The sequence below is a fragment of the Pogoniulus pusillus genome, chromosome 7 (assembly GCF_015220805.1).
Source record: "Pogoniulus pusillus isolate bPogPus1 chromosome 7, bPogPus1.pri, whole genome shotgun sequence".
Lineage (NCBI taxonomy): Eukaryota > Metazoa > Chordata > Aves > Piciformes > Lybiidae > Pogoniulus > Pogoniulus pusillus.
The window spans coordinates 38,086,768-38,107,155 of NC_087270.1; the positions used below are offsets into that span (position 1 = coordinate 38,086,768).

Below are 20,388 nucleotides of genomic sequence, written 5' to 3' on the forward strand. Positions count from 1 at the left end.
CCAACGCTCTCGCCCGATCTCGCGAGAAGACCCGGCTGCGGCGGGCGCGGGGCGCGGCGGAAGGCCGCGCAGGCGGAGGCGCAGGGCGGTGCGGGGCCGCAGGCGCGCCTCGCTCCCGCCTGTCTGTCCGTCCTTCCTTCCCTCCCTCCTTCCTTCCGCCGCCTCAACCGGGCCCTCCCCGGACCCCGCCGCCCCAGCCCCCGCCGCCCCGGCCCGGCCCTCGCCGCCCCGGCCCACGATGGAGGCGAACCCGCCGAAGCGGAAGGAAACGCGCAAGTCGCTGCGGATCAAAGTCATCTCCATGGGCAACGCGGAGGTGGGCAAGGTGAGGCTGCACGATTGGCGGCCGGCTGGTGGCGGGCAGGCAAGTCCGTCCAATAGGGAGCCGGCTCCGACCGTTTCGGTACCTGGAGAGGCCGCGGATTGGGTGGCTGTGCCGGCGGGAGCCAATCAGGGGCGGGCCGCGCAGGGCGGTGCAAGGCTGGGGCGGAGTTGAGAGCGTTGGGGGCGGGGCCGCGCCCCTCCGCCAGATTTCATTGGCTGCGTAGCATGGGTGGGGCGGGGGATGTGTGCCGGCGTCCGGCCGGCCGCGGGCGTCGTGGCGCCGGTTCTGCTGCTTGGCCTCCTTCTTGCCTGCTGCGGCACTGTCTGTGCCTCTGGTCACCTCTCCGCGCCGGCATGAGTGGGCTGTGTGCCACGCCCGGCGTGCGGTTCCGCTTGGAGCCTGTTTTACGGTCCCACGGGGCCCCGGAGTGTTGCCTCTCTCTATGGGGCGGGTTCCTTCGTGATGCGGCTGCAAAGGATTCCGGTGTCCGCTTCCTTCAGGGCGGACTACAGGACTGCGCTGCAGCCGCAGGTGCGGTAGCGCAGCGCCTGAAGGCAGAGTCTGGATCCAGCCGTTAGTGTGGCTTCCTCCAAGACAGTGGGAGGTTGCTGCGGGAATTGCACGCTGCCTCGGTTTGTCTTCTGCCAGGGATTCCTCAGGAGCCTTCCATCTTCCTGCTGTGGCGAGGGACCCAGCTCTTCCCTGAGGGGTTATTTCATCTCCCAGGCTGCCTTTGTTTTCACAGAAGCATCAAATGGTTTGGTTAGGAGGGGACCTTTAAAGGTCATTTGGTCCAAACTCTCTGCATTCAGGAAGGACATCTTCAATTAGAGCAGGTTACTCGGGACCTTGGTCCAACCTGACCTGGAATGCTGCTATGGATGTGGCATCTGCCACTTCTCTGAGTAACCTGGACAAGGATCACACAGGAGAATCTCACACAGTATCACAGTATCATCAGGGTTGGAAGAGACCTCACAGATCATCAAGTCCAACCCTTTACCAGGGAGCTCAAGGCTAGACCAAGTGCCACGTCCAATCCTGCCTTGAACTGCCCTGCCTTATATTTAGGATCATAGAACCATAAAATCAGTCAGGGTTGGAAGGGACCACAAGGAGCAGCCAGTTCCAACCCCCCTGCCATGCCCAGGGACACCCTACCCTAGAGCAGGCTGCACACAGCCTCACACAGCCTGGCCTCAAACACCTCCAGCCATGGGGCCTCAACCACCTCCCTGGGCAACCCAGTCCAGCCTCTCACCACTCTCATGTCTCATGGTGAACAACTTCCTCCTCACCTCCACTCTCCAGCTCCCCACCTCCAGCTTTGCTTCATTCCCCCCAGTCCTGTCACTCCCTGACAGCCTCAAAAGTCCCTCCCCAGCTGTTTTGTAGCCCCCTTCAGATCCTGGAAGGCCACAAGAAGGTCACCTGGGAGCCTCCTCTTCTGCAGCCTGCACAGCCCCAACTCTTTCAGTCTGTCCTCATAGCAGAGTTGTTGCATCTGATCATCCTTGTGGCCCTTCTCTGGATACATTCCAGCATCTCCACATCCCTCTTGTAACAGAGGCTCCAGAACTGGATGCAATACTCCAGGTGAGGTCTCACCAGAGTGGAGTCTAAATCTTCCCTCTTTCAGTTTAAAGCAATCACCTCTTCTAAAAAGTCCCTCTTTGGCTTTCTTCTAGACCCCTTTTAACTACTGAAAGACTGCAAGAAAGTCTCCCCATACTGTTCTCCAGGCTGAATAACCCCAACTCTCTCAGCCTGTCCCCACGAGAAAGGGGTTCCAGCCCTCACATAATTTTTGTGTCCTTCTCTGGACCTCCCCCAGCAGGTCCATGTCTCTCCTGTGGTGAGGACTCCAGAGCTGGATGCAACACTGCAGGTAGGATCTCACCAGTGTGGAGTATAGGGGCAGAATGGCATCCTGGCCTGTATCAGGAGCAGTGTGGCCAGTAGGACGAGGGAGGTTTTTCTTTCCCTGTACTCAGCACTGCTCAGGCTACAGCTTGAGTGCTGTGTCCAGTTCTGGGCTCCTCAAGTCAAGAGAGCAGGAGCTGGAACATGTCCAGAGAAGGGCAAGGAAGCTGTTGAGGGGCCTGGAGCACAGCCCTGTGAGGAGAGGCTGAGGGAGCTGGGGGTGTGCAGCCTGCAGAAGAGGAGGCTCAGGGCAGAGCTCATTGCTGTCTGCAGCTACCTGCAGGGAGGCTGTAGCCAGGTGGGGTTGGGCTCTGCTGCCAGGCACCCAGCAATAGAAGAAGGGGACAGAGTGTCAAGTTGTGTCTGGGGAGGTCTAGGCTGGATGTTGTTAGGAAGTTGTTGTCAGAGAGAGTGATTGGCATTGGAATGGGCTGCCCAGGGAGGTGGTGGAGTTGCTGTGGCTGGAGGTGTTGAAGCCAAGCCTGGCTGAGGCACTTAGTGCCATGGTCTGGTTGCTTGTCCAGGGCTGGGTGCTAGGTTGGCCTGGCTGAGCTTGGAGGTCTCTTCCAACCTGCTTGATTCTATGAATCACCTCCCTACCTCCCTTGGCCTGCTGCCCACACTGCTGGAGATGCAGCCTGGCAAACAGTTGACTTCTGGGCTGCAAGCCAACATTAGTTTTTTTGCTGAATAAATGTAGTCCTGGTAAACTGCTGACAGCAGAAGGACTTCCTTGCAGCAGACAAATGCCTCACTGATGGCAAGAAAACCCAGTAGGGTCACAGTATCAGTATCACAGTATCACCAAGGTTGGAAGAGACCTCACAGATCATCAAGTCCAACCCTTTACCACAGTGCCCAAGGCTAGACCATGGCACCAAGTGCCACATCCAACCTTGCCTTGAACTGCCCCAGGGACGGCGACTCCACCACCTCCCCGGGCAGCCCATTCCAGTGCCCAATGACTCTCTCAGTGAACAGAGTGAGTGGGTGAAGAGGTGGCAGATGACATTGGTCTTGATGGCCCTTCTCTCTCAACAGCTGATAGCCAGCTCCTCTGCTCTCCCTAAACAGTTTTCTCTGCCAATTGGAGGCAAAAACGAGGCTGGAAGGACCTGGTGTGACCCTGAATGCGCTTCTCAGGCTGTCAAAATGTTTTTCATGGCTTTTGAGGAGCAGACTGCCCAGAAGCCCCTGAGCATCTAGCTCCTCCAGGCTGGATGTTCTGTGCAGGGGAATAAATCAGAGTTTCTCGGCAGTCCTGTCTCAAACAGATGAGGAATAATTGACCCCTAGCGGCTGGGGTGTGGGTGTTCAGTGTCTTGGGGCAGCGTTGGTGTCTCTGTAGCCATCTAGCTGGTTGAAGGTTTGTTGCTGAGCTCCCTGTGAGTGTAAATATGATGGTGTGTGGTGCCACGTTGCTGAGACTCCCTTTTCCTTTCTCCCAGAGCTGCATTATAAAGCGTTACTGCGAGAAGAGGTTTGTGCCCAAATACTTGGCCACTATTGGCATTGACTACGGCGTCACAAAGTAAGTACCTTGGCTGAGGAGCTGCAGATAACAGGAGGGTGGGATGGGTCACATGCCTGCAGACATCAGGTGTGGATCTGCCAGTGCCTGGGCAAAGTGCATGCCATGCTGGCCACTGATTTCCACAGGGGAAGAGGGAAGAGGTGCATTGGGGCTGTCCCACTGTTCCTGAGTGACTACAGTGAGCCAGGTGGGCACTGCTCTGCTAAGGCTGTTCAGTTTCCATGTGTGTTTTAATAAGTTAATCTGCATAATTAGTGTCTGAGTCCCTGTCCCTGGAAGGACTGAAGACCTGTGTAGATGTGCTGAGGGACATGGTTTAGCAGTGACCTGTCAGTGCTGAGTTAATGGTTGGACTCAATGATATTAAAGGTCTTTTCCAACTGAAACAATTCTGTGATAATTAGCCTATGATGTTACACACATAGCTGGTGGCATTTGTCCTCCTTGTCTTACTGGCTCTAGGGCCACCTTTCTGGCCACTGAACCCTGGCACTCAGAACTTCTGTCTCTGATCAGCCAACTCCTGCTCTGGAGAGGGCTGAGGTGTTCCTGTAGGTACACAGCCAGTGTGAGGGCTGAGCAAGAGCCTTCTCAAGCACTGAGTCAGAATCATAGAATGCTTTATGTTGGAAGGGACCTTTAAAAGTATCCAATCCAACCTCTTGCAGTCAACAGGGATATCTTGAATTAGATCAGTTTGTTCAGAACCTTGTCCAACCTGACCTGAAGTGGTTCCAGGGGTGGGGCTTCTACCACCTCTCTGAGCAACCTGGGCCAAGGTTTCACCACCTTCATTGTAAAAAAAGTCTTCCTCATATCTAACCTAAATCTCTTCTCTTTTAGTTTAAAACTATCACCCCCTCTCCTGTGCCCATCAAGCATTTCCCTCTTCTCTTTCAGAGTGCAGGTCAGAGACCGAGAGATCAAGGTGAACATTTTTGACATGGCAGGGCACCCATTCTTCTACGAGGTAAGGCAGACCCACCCCACAGAGCTGCCTGCAGCCAGCCCATCTCAAAAGCATTTGGCACCCATCAGCACTGCCTGGAAAAGGGGTTAGGGGTAGAAAATAGGAGCTTCCTCTGTTGCCATCCGCCCCCTCCTTCTCTGTCGTGGACAACTAATGCAGACTGGCACTGTCAGCAGTGACTCCCTGCTGCTAGGGGCTGTTAAATCCAGGAGTTTGATGGAGGTGAGGCTGCCAAAGCTCCATCCAAGGTCCAACCTCTATTGAAGCTCAGTATGTATCCTTAGTAGGCTATACCTTGAATACTGAGTTCAGCTTTGAGCCCCTCATGTGACAAAAGACATTTAGGTACCAGAGCATATCCAAGGAAGAACAATGAAGCTGGTGAAGGGTCTAGAACACAAGTCTTGAGAGGAGCAGCTGAGGGAACTGGGGTTGTTTAGCCTGGAGAAAAAGAGGCTGAGGGGAGACCTGCTTGCTCTCTTTAACTCCCTGAAAGGAGGTTTCTTTAACTCCCTGAAAGGAGGTTGAAGTGAGAGTCATTCTCTTCTCCCAAGAAACAAGTAATAGTGCAAGAGAAAATGACCTCAAGTTGCACCAGGGGAAGTTTAAACTGGATATGAGAAAGTTTCTACCCCAAAAGGTTTATGATCTTGGAGGTTTCTTCCAACCTGGTTGGTTCCACGATTCTATGATCAAGACCTGGACCAGGCTGCCCAAAACAGTGCCCTGGAGGGATTGAAAAGCTTTGGAAGTGTGGTGCTGAGGGACATGTTTAGTGGTGACCTGGCTGTGCTGGGTTAACAGTTAGACTCAATGATCTTAAAGGTCTTTTGCAATGATCTTAAAGGTCTTTTGCAATGATCCTGTGATTCTGGCAACACCTCTGTAAGGCACACACACATGCATACAGCTGGCTGCACAGGCTGACACAGACAGAAACAGCCAACGCTGGTACAAACAGCTCCAGGGGTCTCATCCTGGTCTCTCTGGCTGATCAGGAGAAGAAAATCAAAGTTGTTAAAACTGGAACTTGTAAAGCCACAAACAACTCAGAAACACCAGTTCAAGAGAGACAAGGAACTGCTGGCAAGCCCAGAGGAGGTTGTGAAGGTGCTGAAAGGACTGGAGCATGTTTCTGGTGGGGAAAGGCTGAGAGACCTGTGGCTGTTCAGCCTAGAGAGGAGAAGACTGAGAGGGGATCTAAAGGGTGAGTGGTCAGCAGGATGGGGCTAGACTCTCTTCTGTGGTGTTCAGTAACAAGACAAGGAATAATAGGCACAAACTGGAGCCCAGGAGCTTCCATCTGAACAAGAGGAAAAACCTCTAACCTGTGAGGGTGCCTGAGCTTTTGACCAAGTTGCCCAGAGATGTTGTGGAGCCTCCCTCTCTGGAAAGATTCCAAACTCACCTGAATGCCATCCTGGCCAATCCACTGTTGGTGACTCTGCTTTAGCAGGGAGGTTGGACCAGATGATCTCCAGAGGTTCCTTCCAACCCCTACCATACTGAGACACTGTGTGAAAGACTAACCCAAAAACTTCATTCATGTACCACAAGTGTAAGGTTTAGCTTCTTCAAGCTGCCACACTTGTTGCCATATTCCCAAGTACCTCCTTGTACTTAGGAATCTGCCCATCTTGAGGTTAAATTGGCTGAAATTGGGAGCTTTCTGGAGCTTGCCTTGGACATTTGTAGCATGCTGGCATCCTAATCCATGACCAGAGTTCTGTCAAACACTTGCAGTTGGGCTAGATGATCACTGTGCTAGGTGGTCCATGTAGATCTTTTCTAACTGAAGTGATCCATTCCCTTCTAACTGAGGTGTTCCATTCCCTTCTAATTAATAAACACTGCTCATTACAAACAGGGCTGAAGAGTGACACAGCAATGAGGAAGGGAATGGTTTCTACTGGCCAGATGGCTGCCTTGCTGTTGATTAAAATTCACCTGGTTGCACATAGGCCTCCCATTCCTCCCTTTTGTTTTCAGCACTTCCTTGTTGCATGCTCTGAAGTTCTGGGGAGGATGAGGCACTTAGTGCCATGGTCTGGTTGATTGGATAGGGCTGGGGGATAGGTTGGACTGGATGAGCTTGGAGGTCTCTTCCAACCTGGTTGATTCTATGATTCTACTGGCCCCTGTGGGAAGAACTACAAGTCTTGAGTGGAGTTTTACTTTGGAATACCAGGCTGGAAGTAACCCAAAGGATCATTTGGTTTAATCTTTCTTGGCTAGATGACTTAAAAGTGTGCAATACTGGGGACTCCATTGCTTCCCTGGGGGAAGATAAATGGGGACAAGTTTCCCTGAATGTCTTTTTTCTTTCTTCTGTTTGTGTGGAGATCATAGAATCAACCAGGTTGGAAGAGACCTCCAAGATCATCCACTCCAACCTATCCAACCAAGATCATCCAGTCCAATCCTATCTGATCAACCAGACCATGGCACTAAGTGCCCCATCCAGTCTTTTCTTGCACACCTCCAGGCACAGCAACTCCACCACCTCCCTGGGCAGCCCATTCCAATGCCAATCACTCTCTCTGACAACAACTTCCTAACAACATCCAGCCTAGACCTCCCCTGACACAACTTGAGACTGTGTCCCCTTCTTCTCTTGCTGCTTGCCTGGCAGAAGAGCCCAACCCCACCTGGCTACAGCCTCCCTTCAGGGAGTTGCAGACAGCAATGAGGTCTGCCCTGTGAGCCTCCTCTGCTGCAGGCTGCACACCCCCAGCTCCCTCAGCCTCTCCTCACAGGGCTGTGCTCCAGGCCCCTCACCACCTTCCTTGCCCTTCTCTGGACACCTTCCAGCACCTCAACATCTCTCTTGAATTGAGGAGCCCAGAACTGGACACAGCACTCAAGATGTGGCCTGAGCAGTTGTGCTAGTTTGAAGCTAGAATATTTTGGTGAGAAGAACTAGATCACAGGCTGTGAAAGAGAAACAATGCTGATGTCTACTTCACTCATAGGCTTGCTGAGATGTATAAGAGCAAGAATCCAAACATAGTTAAGACATTTGGTCACTGCCTGGGATTTGAGCTGCATTTCTCTCTCTCTAACCTAACCTGATTAATCCACCTGCTTCCTAACCCCCCTGGCTGACCCTCCATTCTTCTTTGGGCACAAGGCAACGTCTGGGGTAAGGTAGAGAGGGGTGAGAGAAGGTGGAAGGGCTGATGGGAGCCTCTCCTGGGGACTCAGGTTTCTGGAGGGCTGTTGTGTTTCTGTATTACCTTTTAGCTTGTCTATTTCTGTATATAACTGTATGTACTGTAAATATCTGCTTGTACATTGTGCTAAGCTGTAATATAAGCTTCATTCAATTTCCAGAGCCAGCTGAGTCTAGTCTGGGTGGTTTCCAAAGTGTTGGTGGGACAGGTCACACCCAAACCATCCCACAAGTACAGAGTACAGGGCCAGAATAACCTCCCTTGTCCTACTGGCCACACTTTTGCTGATACAGGCCAGGATCTAATAGGTGCCAGCTAAATGATGATCCCCCCAAACCTCCCAGGACATGTGCTCTTGGCCTGGCTGCTACTGGAATGGGCTGCCCAGGGAGGTGGTGGAGGCACCGTCCCTGGGGGTCTTCAAGAAAAGCCTGGATGAGGCACTTAGTGCCATGGTCTGGTTGATTGGATAGGGCTGGGTGCCAGGTTGGACTGGATGAGCTTGGAGGTCTCTTCCAACCTGGTTGATTCTATGATTCTATGATGCCAGTGCCCTGCCTTTGTCCCCCACAGGTGAGGAATGAGTTTTACAAGGACACACAAGGAGTCATCCTGGTCTACGACGTTGGGCAGAAGGAGTCTTTCGACGCCCTGGATGCTTGGCTGGCTGAGATGAAGCAGGAACTGGGGCCACATGGGAACATGGAGAACATTGTCTTTGTTGTCTGTGCAAACAAGGTGGGCTGTCATGGAATCTTATCTCCAGCCCTCAGGGCTCATTGTGCTCCCAGCAAGTGCCTCATGAGCTGCAGCAAGGGAAACTGCTGCTGCAACATGTCCTAAGTCGAGCAGCAAAGCTGTTGAGAGGTGTGGCCGTTGGAGCTAGACTGCCAGCTCAGACAAAATCCAGAGCAGAGAAACATACAAGTGGAGAGGTGAATGTTGTAGAGATAGGCCATACAAGGGCAGCAGTGGATAAATTGACATCATTTCATTGGAGCATCAAGAGCTTTATGTCAGGAAGTACAGCTTGGACCTTCCCCTTTGGCTGCTTCTGCTGCACCTGCTGCCATCTTCCCGCAGTGCAATTTTGGCTGCTGCTGCTGCTTTGCTGCTGCTTGACCCCTTCCCCATCTTAGAATCAGTCAGGGTTGGAAGGGACCACAAGGAGCAGCCAGCTCCAACCCCCCTGCCATGCCCAGGGACACTCTACCCTAGAGCAGGCTGCCCACAACCTCACACAGCCTGGCCTCAAACACCTCCAGCCATGGGGCCTCAACCACCTCCCTGGGCAACCCAGTCCAGCCTCTCACCACTCTCCTGCTCAACAACTTCCTCCTCATGTCCAGTCTGACTCTCCCCCCCTCCAGCTTTGCTCCATTCCCCCCAGTCCTGTCACTCCCTCACAGCCTCATAAGTCCCTCCCCAGCTTTTTTGTAGCCCACTTCAGATCCTGGAAGGCCACAAGAAGGTCACCTGGGAGCCTCCTCTCCTCCACACTCAACAGCCCCAACTCTTTCAGTCTGTGCTCACAGCAGAGCTGCTGCAGCCCTCTGAGCATCCTCCTGGCCCTTCTCTGGACACCCTCCAGCATCTCCACATCCCTCTTGGAATAGAGGCTCCAGAACTGGATGCAGTACTCAGGTGGGGTCTCAGCAGAGCACAGCAGAGGGGGAGAATCCCCTCCCTGGCCCTGCTGGCCACACTTCTGCTGCTGCAGCCCAGGCTCTGCTTGGCTTTCTGGGCTGCAAGTGCACACTGCTGGCTCCTGTTGAGCTTCTCCTCCAGCAGCACCCCCAAGTCCCTCTCCTCAGGGTGAGGAGGTTATTATATTTCTGTGTTAGTTTATTCTCCTTATGCTGTTATATTTAGTTTGACCTATAAGAACTACAATGTAATTTTTCCTGACTTTCCAAAAATCTGTGTTGTAGTGAGTTTACCAGGGGAGGGATGCCTAACCTGGGACAAAGAGTCTAGAGCACAAATCTTGTGAGGAGCAGCTGAGGGGACTGGGTTTGTTTAGCCTGGAGAAAAGGAGGCTCAGGGAAGACCTTCACACTCTGCAACTCCCTCAGAGGAGGTTAGAATGAGATGGAGATTGGTCTTCCAAAGAGAAAGCAACAGAACAGGAGTAAATGGCATCAGCTTGCATCAGGGGAGGTTTAGGTTGGAATAAGCTGCTCAGGACAGTGATGGAGTCCCCATTCCTGGAGGGATTTAAAAGCCAAGTAGCTGTGGCACCATGGGGCATGGTTTAGCTGTGATGTGGCAGTGCTGGGTCATTACTTTCTCTTGATGATCTTCAATGTCTTTTTCCAACCAAAACTCTGAATTGCTGTTAAGTTGGTGGGAAACCTTTCTAAGAGGCAGATGTGTGTCCTGGCTGGGCTCTGACCTCTGCCATTGCATCAGGAATGGTGTGGTCAGCAGGAGCAGGGAGGTCATTCTGCCCCTGTACTCTGCACTGGTTACACCACACCTTGAGTCCTGTGTTCAGTTCTGGGCCCCCCAGTTTAGGAGGGACGTTGAGATGCTTGAGCGTGTCCAGAGAAGGGTGACGAGGCTGGGGAGAGGCCTTGAGCACAGCCCTATGAGGAGAGGCTGAGGGAGCTGGGATTGGTTAGCCTGGAGAAGAGGAGGCTCAGGGGTGACCTTATTGCTGTCTACAACTACCTGAGGGGAGGTTGTGGCCAGGAGGAGGTTGCTCTCTTCTCTCAGGTGGCCAGCACCAGAACAAGAGGACACAGCCTCAGGCTGTGCCAGGGGAAATTTAGGCTGGAGGTGAGGAGAAAGTTCTTCCCTGAGAGAGTCATTGGACACTGGAATGGGCTGCCCGGGGAGGTGGTGGAGTCGCCGTCCCTGGAGCTGTTCAAGGCAGGATTGGACGTGGCACTTGGTGCCATGGTCTAGCCTTGAGCTGTGTGGTAAAGGGTTGGACTTGATGATCTGTGAGGTCTCTTCCAACCCTGATGATACTGTGAGACTGTGATTTCCCCCTGTCCAGATTGACTGCAGCAAGCACCGCAGCGTGGACGAGAGCGAGGGGCGGCTGTGGGCAGAGAGCCGCGGCTTCCTCTACTTCGAGACCTCGGCGCAGACTGGAGAGGGCATCAATGAGATGTTCCAGGTAGGGCATGTAACGAAGTGGGGCAGGCACAGGCAGCCAGGATCTTATGGTATGTCTCTCTTCACAGAGAGAGTGATTTCCCATTGGAATGGGCTGCCCAGGGAGGTGGTGGAGGCACCGTCCCTGGAGGTCTTCAAGAAAAGCCTGGATGAGGCACTTAGTGCCATGGTCTGGTTGACTGGATAGGGCTGGGGGCTAGGTTGGACTGGATGAGCTTGAAGGTCTCTTCCAAGCTGGTTGATTCTATGATTCTATGATCCCCTGAACTGCCTGGATCCCATAAAACCTGCTGGTCCTCTGCCCAGTGAGACCTTGCCCTGAGAAAGCTGTAGGTGTTTGGCTCAGGGTCTGTGTTGGTCCTCCCCATGCTGAGCTGGCCCATTACGTTGCTCAGAGCTGCACTGGGAATGTGAAGCAAATCTGCCCCTGATGTCCATGGAGGTCTAGCTCTTAGTTGAAGTAGGTTTGAGATAAATGTGGGACCTAGCCTCCTTCTCAGTCTATCCCATGGTCCTTGCAGGGCATGGATCTCCCCGGATTGGGGTATGGCAGAGGGATAAATATTCATAAACTTATGGGGAAAAACAAACTCATTCCTCATGTACAGGTATACACAGACAGACAGAAGGACAAGCTGAGCGATGCTCAGCAGGTCAGGCCACACCTTGAGTGCTGTGTCCAGTTCTGGGCTCCTCAGTTCAAGAGAGATGTTGAGGTGCTGGAAGGTGTCCAAGGAAGGTCAAGGAAGGTGGTGAGGAGCCTGGAGCACAGCCCTGTGAGGAGAGGCTGAGGGAGCTGGGGGTGTGCAGGCTGCAGCAGAGGAGGCTCAGGGCAGAGCTCATTGCTGTCTGCAGCTCCCTGAAGGGAGGCTGTAGCCAGGTGGGGTTGGGCTCTTCTGCCAGGCAAGCAGCAAGAGAAGAAGGGGACACAGTCTCAAGTTGTGTCAGGGGAGGTCTAGTCTGGATGTTGTTAGGAAGTTGTTGTCAGAGAGAGTGATTGGCATTGGAATGGGCTGCCCAGGGAGGTGGTGGAGTTGCTGTGCCTGGAGGTGTTGAAGCCAAGCCTGGCTGAGGCACTTAGTGCCATGGTCTGGTTGATTGTTGAGGCCTGGGTGCTAGGTTGGGCTGGCTGAGCTTGGAGATCTCTTCCAACCTGCCTGATTCTGATTCAGCAGTTGTCCAAATGCTTCCCTATCCTTTGGAAGACAAGCAGACAGCCATCGAGAGCATCACCTTTGGGAACTATTCCTTTCTGCTAACTCCTCCCTGTGCCCACAGACTTTCTACTCTGCCATCATTGACCTGTGTGACAACGGTGGGAAGCGCCCTCCCTCCAGCATGGGTGTTGGCTTCACCAAAGAGCAGGCAGATGCCATCCGCAGGATCCGCAACAGCAAGGACAGCTGGGACATGCTGGGAGTCAAACCTGGAGCCACGAGGTGAGGGAGATTTCAGCATTTGAGTGGCTGTTCCTTATCTTTCTGACCCAGCAGGCTGGTGGCATTTGTGATCCTTTAGTGACCTGCCTGCTGGTGAACTCACCTTGGTTTATACAGCAGCTGGGCAGGAGCATCTAGGCAGAAAATGGAGGGAATGCAAGAGAAACCCTTGGTCCTGAGCACCAAATTTCCTCTTTTAACAGAGAAATCAGGCTGGAGGCAAGGGGGGAGTGATGGATGTCAAATCATGGAATGGATTGGGTGTGAAGGAACCTTTAAAGGTGCTGCAGTCAGCAGGGATTTCTTCAACTAGAGCAGTTGGATGAGGCCCTGAGCACCATCCAACCTAACTTGAAATAGTTTGAGGGATAGAGCCTCTACCACCTCTCTGGGCAACCTGGGCCAGAGTCTCACAACCCCCAACATTAAAAACTATCCTTCCTTGTCTCTAGTCTAAATCTCCCCTCTTTAAGTTTAAAACTGTCATCCCTTGTCCTGGCACAACAGAGACTGTGCCTTGATTTCTTCTCTCCGGAACATGAGGACCACCCTTGTGTGCTTCTCACGGAGGGGCTGGAGAGTGGATTTTGGGATAACATAGAATCATAGAATCACAGTATCACACAGTATCATCAGGGTTGGAAGAGACCTCACAGATCAAGTCCAACCCTTTACCACAGAGCTCAAGGCCAGACCATGGCACCAAGTGCCACGTCCAATCCTGCCTTGAACAGCTCCAGGGACGGCGACTCCATCACCTCCCTGGGCAGCCCATTCCAGTGTCCAATGACTCTCTCAGTGAAGAACTTTCTCCTCACCTCCAGCCTAAATCTCCCCTGGCACAGCCTGAGGCTGTGTCCTCTTGTTCTGGTGCTGGCCACCTGAGAGAAGAGAGCAACCTCCTCCTGGCCACAACCACCCCTCAGGTAGTTGTAGACAGCAATAAGGTCACCCCTGAGCCTCCTCTTCTCCAGGCTAACCAATCCCAGCTCCCTCAGCCTCTCCTTGTAGGGCTGTGCTCAAGGCCTCTCCCCAGCCTCGTCGCCCTTCTCTGGACACGCTCAAGCATCTCAGTGTCCCTCCTAAACTGGGGGGCCCAGAACTGAACACAGGACTCAAGGTGTGGTCTAACCAGTGCAGAGTACAGGGGCAGAATGACCTCCCTGCTCCTGCTGGCCACACCATTCCTGATGCAACCAGGTTGGAAGAGACCTCCAAGATCATCCAGTCGTTTAGGACTCATACATCCTCCTGTTGGCTCTCTGAAGTGTAGGTGTTGAGTTTAACCCTTCCTCCAGCACCCTCTCATCCATGGGAGAGAGATCAGCAGCTCTGCAGGGCAGTTTGTACTGTGATCACGAACATGGACCTTCAGGAAGTACCACCCTCTCTTCACAGCCTGCAGCAGGAGCTGAGATGTCTGTCTTGGACCAGACAGCCGAGGCTTAAAGGGCTGCAGCAGCCTGCAGTGCCTTCTCCTGGAGTGCGTGGGCAGTTCGATGCAAAGCTGAGTCAGGGTGCGTGCGCCCCCACCCTGTCTCCCAGCTTTCTGCTCTCCTGCTGCCATGGGCTCAGCACACCACAGCATGTGGCACAGGCACGTGGATGGCATAATGGGAGCAAGCTGAAGATGAGCCAGCAGTGTGCCCAGGTGGCCAAGAAGTCCAACGACATCCTGGTTTAGATCAGCAACAGCGTGGCCGGCGGGACTAGGGCAGGGATTGTCCCCATGTACTAGGCACTGGTACTGCACTTTGATACTGAGTTCAGTTTGGGGCCACTCACTCCAAAAAGGACATTGAGGTGCTAGAGCATGTCCAAAGAAGAGCAGCAAAGCTGATGAAGGGCCTAAAGCACATGTCTTATGAGAAGCAGCTGAGAGAACTGGGATTGTTTAGCCTGGAAAGAAGAAAACTCAGGGGAGACCTTCTTGTTCTCTACAACTCCCTGAAAGGAGGTTGGAGCCAGAGTGGAGGTTGGTCTCTTCTCCCAAGGAGGAAACAAATGGGGCAGGAGGAGATGCTCTCAGGTTGCACCAGGGGAGGTTTAGGCTGGGCATGAGGAACCATTTCTTCATCTGAAAAGGTTGTCAAGCCCTGGAACAGGCTGCCCAAGGCAGTGATGTAATCAGCATCCTTGGAGGGATTGCAAAGCAGTGGAGATGTGATGCTAGGGGATGTAGTTTATTGGTGACCTGGCAGTGCTGGGTTAATAGTTGGACTTGACAAACCTTTCCCCATCCAAAACTCTTCTTTGATTCTATTGTTCTATGAAATGCCAACACAGTACAGTGGTGGGGAGGGTCTGTCTGCCCCAGCAGAGAGGTTCTCCCCCTCTTTTGCTCATGCTGCATCTCCCAGCATAGCAGGAATTTGAAGGGACTTCTGGAGACCAAACTCTCTGCTAAAGCAGAGTCACCCACAGCAGGTTCCCCAGGATCACATCCAGATGGGTTTGGAATCTCTCCAGAGCAGAATACTCCCCAACCTCTCTGGGCAGCCTGGTCCAGGGCTCCGGCACCCTTACAGCAAAGAAGTTCCTCCTGTTGTGTGCTCTTCCTCAGCTCTTCTTTCACAGCATCACCTCCAAAGCCTGGAGGTCCTCAGCGCTGGTCAGGGCAGAGTTCAGAAGTGTCTAGGTAGGGCCGGTTGACCACAGAGGGAGCTCTTGGTCCTGCTGCGCTGTGCCGCGGGTCTGAGCCGGGCTTTGTGTCACCCGGGTCCCCTCCCTCTCTTCCTGTCTCCTAGGGACGAAGTGAACAAAGCCTATCGGAAGCTGGCCGTGCTGCTCCACCCGGATAAGTGCGTGGCTCCCGGCAGCGAGGACGCCTTCAAAGCCGTGGTGAATGCCCGCACCGCGCTTCTCAAGAACATCAAGTAGGATCAGAGCCACTCAGAGATGGAAACCTTCCCCTCTCCCAGCTCGCTCCCTCTCCTCCTCACGCTGGCATGGGACACCACGGGAGCAGAACTGCGTCTGACCTAGTGCACTTGTGATGTGCTGGAAAGGGGGTGTGAGTGCTGAGGAGGAGAGAGGGACCCTGCAACCCTCCCTGCATCCCTGGTCTTAGGTCAGTGGTTGGTGTAAGTTCTGAAATCAGTGAGGTCCTCACCTGCCCTGGCTGTGTTACACCTCCTGGGTACTACCAGGGAGAAACCTGCTCTGGTGGCAGCTGGAGTTACCGCCACAGGGAGAGACTGCTCCAAGAGCGTCCTCCTCCTTGTCCCCAAGCTGTTGTGGTACCAGGAACAGTCTCTCTGGGCTCACTTCCAGCACCCACGTTCTCCTCACAGTACAGTCTCCTGCCACCATCTCCTAAAGCTGCAGTTCTTCAAGCCATGTGCTCGCTCTCTCCTGTCCCTCTGCTCGCGCTGCGCAGGCGAGCTTTGGGTAGGTGCCACTGCTCTGCTGTCCTTGGGTGTGGGTGGCCCTGGCTGTCTGCAGGCAGGAGGAAGGTGCTTACCCATGGAGGAGGCAATTCATGACTGGCTGTTGACTCTGCCCTTCCTCCCCTTTGCCAGCCTCATCTCTTGAGCTTCACTTGCACCACAGAGTTGTGTGGATGCCTGCAATCTCCCTGCTTACTTGGCCCCACCGTGCTCTCGGATGGCAGAGGGGGCACATTTCTCCTCCAGTTGTCTCCTCTCACAGCAGCAATGTGCCACTGCTGTTGCTGGTTGTGCCATGGGTTGCTCCCTCCTAGTCAGCTCTTCTTTTCTTTCAATGCTTTTGCTGATTTAGAGGGGAGCATTTGTGGTCACCCCACCCCTTGCAGAGGCTTCAGATCTGGTCATCATGTTTGTGAGGGAGAGCAGAGCTGTGATGGCTGCCTCTAAGAGGAGAGCAAACAGGAGGTTCCTTGGGCTCCATGGTTTAGTCAGGACTCAGTTTTCTTTCCTTGTTGCTGTGTGGGCTTGGCTGGGAGGATCCAGACACTACACTATGACATGAAAATGTGACTCTGTGTCCTTATCCCATCCCACAGGTGTCCTGTCCCAAACTTTCCTCCTATGGTCAGTGCAATATTTTTTTTTCTCTCACTTCAGGGCACTTTTTCTATATTTCTCTTTCAAAATACATCAGTAGCCAATAGTAGATCCCACTCTGCCCTCCTTTTTGCAGCAAGCATGAAGGGACTTAAAAGCCAGTATGATTTTTACTCTGGTTTCTGGTGCTGGGTTGCTGGAAAGAAGACAAAAGCTGCTCTGCTCAGAAGCAGGGGTTTGTGCTGCTTCAGTGTAGAAATAACCACGGGGAGGTGCTGCTACAGGAGTTTAAAACAGCTCCATTTTTCTTCTCCTGGGTGTGTAAGAAGCTGGGCTGAGAGAGGTCAGACACTGAAGCTGTGAAGTTGTACCAACGTAGGTCTCATTCCACAGGCTTTAGAATGCTGTGGAGTTCACTGGGACTTTCCCTACTTAATCTGGTGGAGGAAACCACTTCTGGAGGAGAGTAAATAATCCTGTTGCTGAATGGTGCACTTCATGTTGAGGGCAAGATATCAGTGCCTGGAGTGGCTGAAAGGTTTCCCTGGTTCCTGCAGCTCAGGGGCTCTCCAGGTCTCTTGTGTCCCTCCTGCTTGTTCCTCAGGTTGACTCTGGCTGCTGGTCTTGGGGATTTCTCCTGCCTGTTACTGAGCTGACCAGATGTTTGGAGGTGATTACCCATGCATGTCACATCTAAGGATGAACTTCTAAGTTGTGTTCTTCTTCTAAATTAAACTCCCCTTTGGAAGAAAGGAGGCCCTGTGAGCTGTCCTCCCATGACGACCGCCTGCTGTTAATGTTTAATTGCCCTTTGACTCATTTCTCTCCTCTCAGGCTGGGTCTGGCCAAAGCTGGTGATGAAGAGTTGCCTTCCAGTGTGATGATGGAGGTAGTGAATCAGCTCCTCAGGAATGAGCACTGGTTAAGGGGTCAAGGGAACAGTGGAGATGAAATGTGGTCAGGGTACACAGAGAAGTAGCTCCAACCTTATTCCATGCACACATACCTCCACACCAACAGCCCTGCTTGTGTGCTTCCTCCATGCCATCACCATCAGGCCCCCAAGCTCCAGATAGAATCAACCAGGTTGGAAGAGACCTCCAAGCTCATCCAGTCCAACCTAGCACCCAGCCCTGGCCAAGCAACCAGACCATGACACCAAGTGCCTCAGCCAGTGTTTTCTTGAACACCTCCAGGGACAGAGATTCCACCACCTCCCTGGGCAGCCCATTCAGCATTCAGGTCCCTCCAACAAGGCTGCCTCTACCCAGGCTTTGTCCCTGGCATGTGAGCCCTGTGTCCTCTTGCCTTTGTGTGAAGAGTGAGTCCTGCTTCTCACAAGGCTCACATCCCAAACAGAGCAACATCCCCTTCAGCAACCAGAAACGCAGCCAAGTGCCACCTCTGAAGATCTGTGGGAAGGGAAAGCCTCCCTTGGTGTACCCTGAGGCACTGCCCTGCCTGCCAGCATTCGATGGAGCAGGTAGGTGGGGAGGACAGGAAGATTTCTGGTCTGGCCCTGTGCCTGACAGCTGCTGTCTGCTCTTTGCTACTGCTCCAGGCTCCTACAACCCGTAACGTGCCCAGGCAAGGCCCAGGAAATGAACCAAACCCTCCCCTGTTGCACAGACTTCCTCTTGCTGGTCTCAGGCTAGGTTTGCTGGCCTTCAGACCAGTTAACCTTACCAACAAGGGCCCATCTGAGGTGGCCTGTTCATAGAATCATAGAATCATTTCGGCTGCAAAAGACGTTTAAGATCATCAAGTCCATCCATTGACCCAGCACTGCCAGGTCACCACTGCACCGTGCCCCTCAGCACCACATCTGCATGGCTTTGGAGTCTCTCCAGGTGTGGTGACTCCTGGGCCAGGGCATGGCAACCCTTTCAGGAAAGAAATTGTTCCTCATGTCAAAGCTGGTGAGGGGCCTGGAGCACAAATCCTATGAGGAGAGGCTGAGGGAGCTGGGCCTGTTTAGCCTGGAGAAGAGGAGGCTCAGGGGTGATCTTATTACTGTCTACAACTACCTGAAGGGGCATTGTAGCCAGGTGGGGGGTGGCCTCTTCTCCCAGGCACCCAGCAATAGAACAAGGGGACACAGTCTCAAGTTGTGCCAGGGTAGGTCTAGGCTGGATGTTAGGAAGAAGTTCTTCACAGAGAGAGTGATTGGCATTGGAATGGGCTGCCCAGGGAGGTGGTGGAGGCACCGTCCCTGGGGGTGTTCAAGAAAAGCCTGGCTGAGGCACTTAGTGCCATGGTCTGGTTGACTGGATAGGGCTGGGTGCTAGGTTGGACTGGATGATCTTGGAGGTCTCTTCCAACCTGGTTGATTCTATGATTCTATGAAATCTAAACCTCCCCTAGCACAACCTGAGGCTCTTTGCTCTTGTCCTATCACTTAGGTTGACCTAAGCTCCACCTGCCGGGCCCAGACCCGACCTGTGGGTGACCAGGACTGGCTAATGCATGGATAAGGCTGGGCAGTCCAAGCCCCTGCCTGCACCCTTCTCACTTGTTCTTGCTTCAGCTGCAGCAGGTCAAGAAAAACCCTGAGCACACTTAAAGTTTCCAGGGAGCTGTGTCTTTGGTGCTTTCAATTTGGTATTAATTACTGCACAGAAGCAGCTACTCCCTGAGTAAAGCAGCTAAGATTGTCTCTCTTCGGAGCTCCTGGGCTGAGGACGTTCTGCAGTGTGGTGCCTCCAGCCGTGCATTGGCTTCACAGGGCCAAGTGTGATTCTCCCAGCTAGCAGGGAGGGCTCCTTGAGGCATGATCTCCAGCAGCTCTCAGCTGCAGCCAGTTTTCCAGGTGTAAATGGGGTGCAGGTGGTGGCTGAAAGCAAAGGGAAAGGAGGAGGACTTGTCTGAAGAGGTTTCAGTGGGGTATTGGTTGTTATGAGAGCTGACTTAGGCAATGTAAGCAGAGAGGAATACATCAGGGGAGCTTCTCACGTTTCTGTGCTCTCCACTGAGGGTATTTTGAGGTAGCTTTAACCCTGGGGAGGACCATAGGGTGCATAGAGCTGAGTGAAGGATGGGCTGGCAGATGACGAGTGCATGGGGTGTACAGATGGTCCCCTGCTCCTCCCCTTAGGGTCCCTGGTATCCAGTGAGGTCACAGGCAGCTGGTTCAAGACTGATTTGGGTGGGAGGGGACCTTGAAAGGTCATCTAACTCAACTCTCCCTGCAATCAGCAAGGACACCTTAGTTGCTCAAAGCCACATCCAACCTGACCTGCAGTGGTTCCAGGGATCAGGCATCCACCACCTCGCTGGGCAACCTGGGCCAGGTCTCACAGCATCACAGTATCACAGTATAATTAGGATTGGGAGAGACCTCACAGATCATCAAGTCCAACCCTTTACCACAGAGCTCAAGGCCAGACCATGGCACCAAGTGCCACGTCCAATCCTGCCTTGAACAGCTCCAGGGACGGCGACTCCACCACCTCCCCGGGCAGCCCATTCCAGTGTCCAATGACTCTCTCAGTGAAGAACTTTCTCCTCACCTCCAGCCTAAATCTCCCCTGGCGTAGCTTGAGGCTGTGTCCTCTTGTTCTGGCGCTGGCCACCTGAGAGAAGAGAGCAACCTCCTCCTGGCCACAACCTCCCCTCAGGTAGTTGTAGACAGCAATAAGGTCTCAACATTCTCAGTGTAAAAAGTTCCTTACGCCCAGCCTAAATGTCCCCTCTTTTGGTTTAAAGCCACCACCCAAGATACGGAGGTGCCAGTGGGGTGCAGCCGTGGGCTCTTGTGAGTTCTGTGAGCTGTGGGAGGACTGATGAGGAGAGCCGAGCGAGAAGCAGGGAAGCAGCATTGGGATCGAGCTGGGACAGAGCCCCCGCGCACACTGGGAATGGTCACTCGGCCGTTTCCCCCATCCCTGCAGCCGGCACCGAGAGGGTTACGGA

At 53.4% G+C, this 20,388-nt stretch overlaps 1 protein-coding gene across 1 annotated transcript; it reads left to right on the plus strand.

Annotated features, from left to right (window-relative positions):
- Positions 1-43: 43 nt before the first annotated feature.
- Positions 44-17,261, plus strand: DNAJC27 (DnaJ heat shock protein family (Hsp40) member C27). The gene is made up of 7 exons (XM_064146619.1): positions 44-325; positions 3,697-3,779; positions 4,683-4,752; positions 8,499-8,663; positions 10,930-11,052; positions 12,330-12,490; positions 15,238-17,261. Exons 1-7 carry the CDS (start codon positions 239-241, stop codon positions 15,368-15,370), a joined length of 822 nt encoding a protein of 273 aa, XP_064002689.1. The 5' UTR covers positions 44-238; the 3' UTR covers positions 15,371-17,261.
- The last annotated feature ends 3,127 nt before the right edge of the window (positions 17,262-20,388 follow it).

Excerpts from the sequence above, each read along its gene's own strand:
- DNAJC27 (XM_064146619.1), top strand. The coding sequence starts at position 239 with ATGGAGGCGAACCCGCCGAAGCGGAAGGAAACGCGCAAGTCGCTGCGG. Across the intron at positions 326-3,696 it reads GCAACGCGGAGGTGGGCAAG|AGCTGCATTATAAAGCGTTA; the intron begins GTGAGGCTGCAC and ends CCTTTCTCCCAG. Across the intron at positions 12,491-15,237 it reads GTCAAACCTGGAGCCACGAG|GGACGAAGTGAACAAAGCCT; the intron begins GTGAGGGAGATT and ends CCTGTCTCCTAG.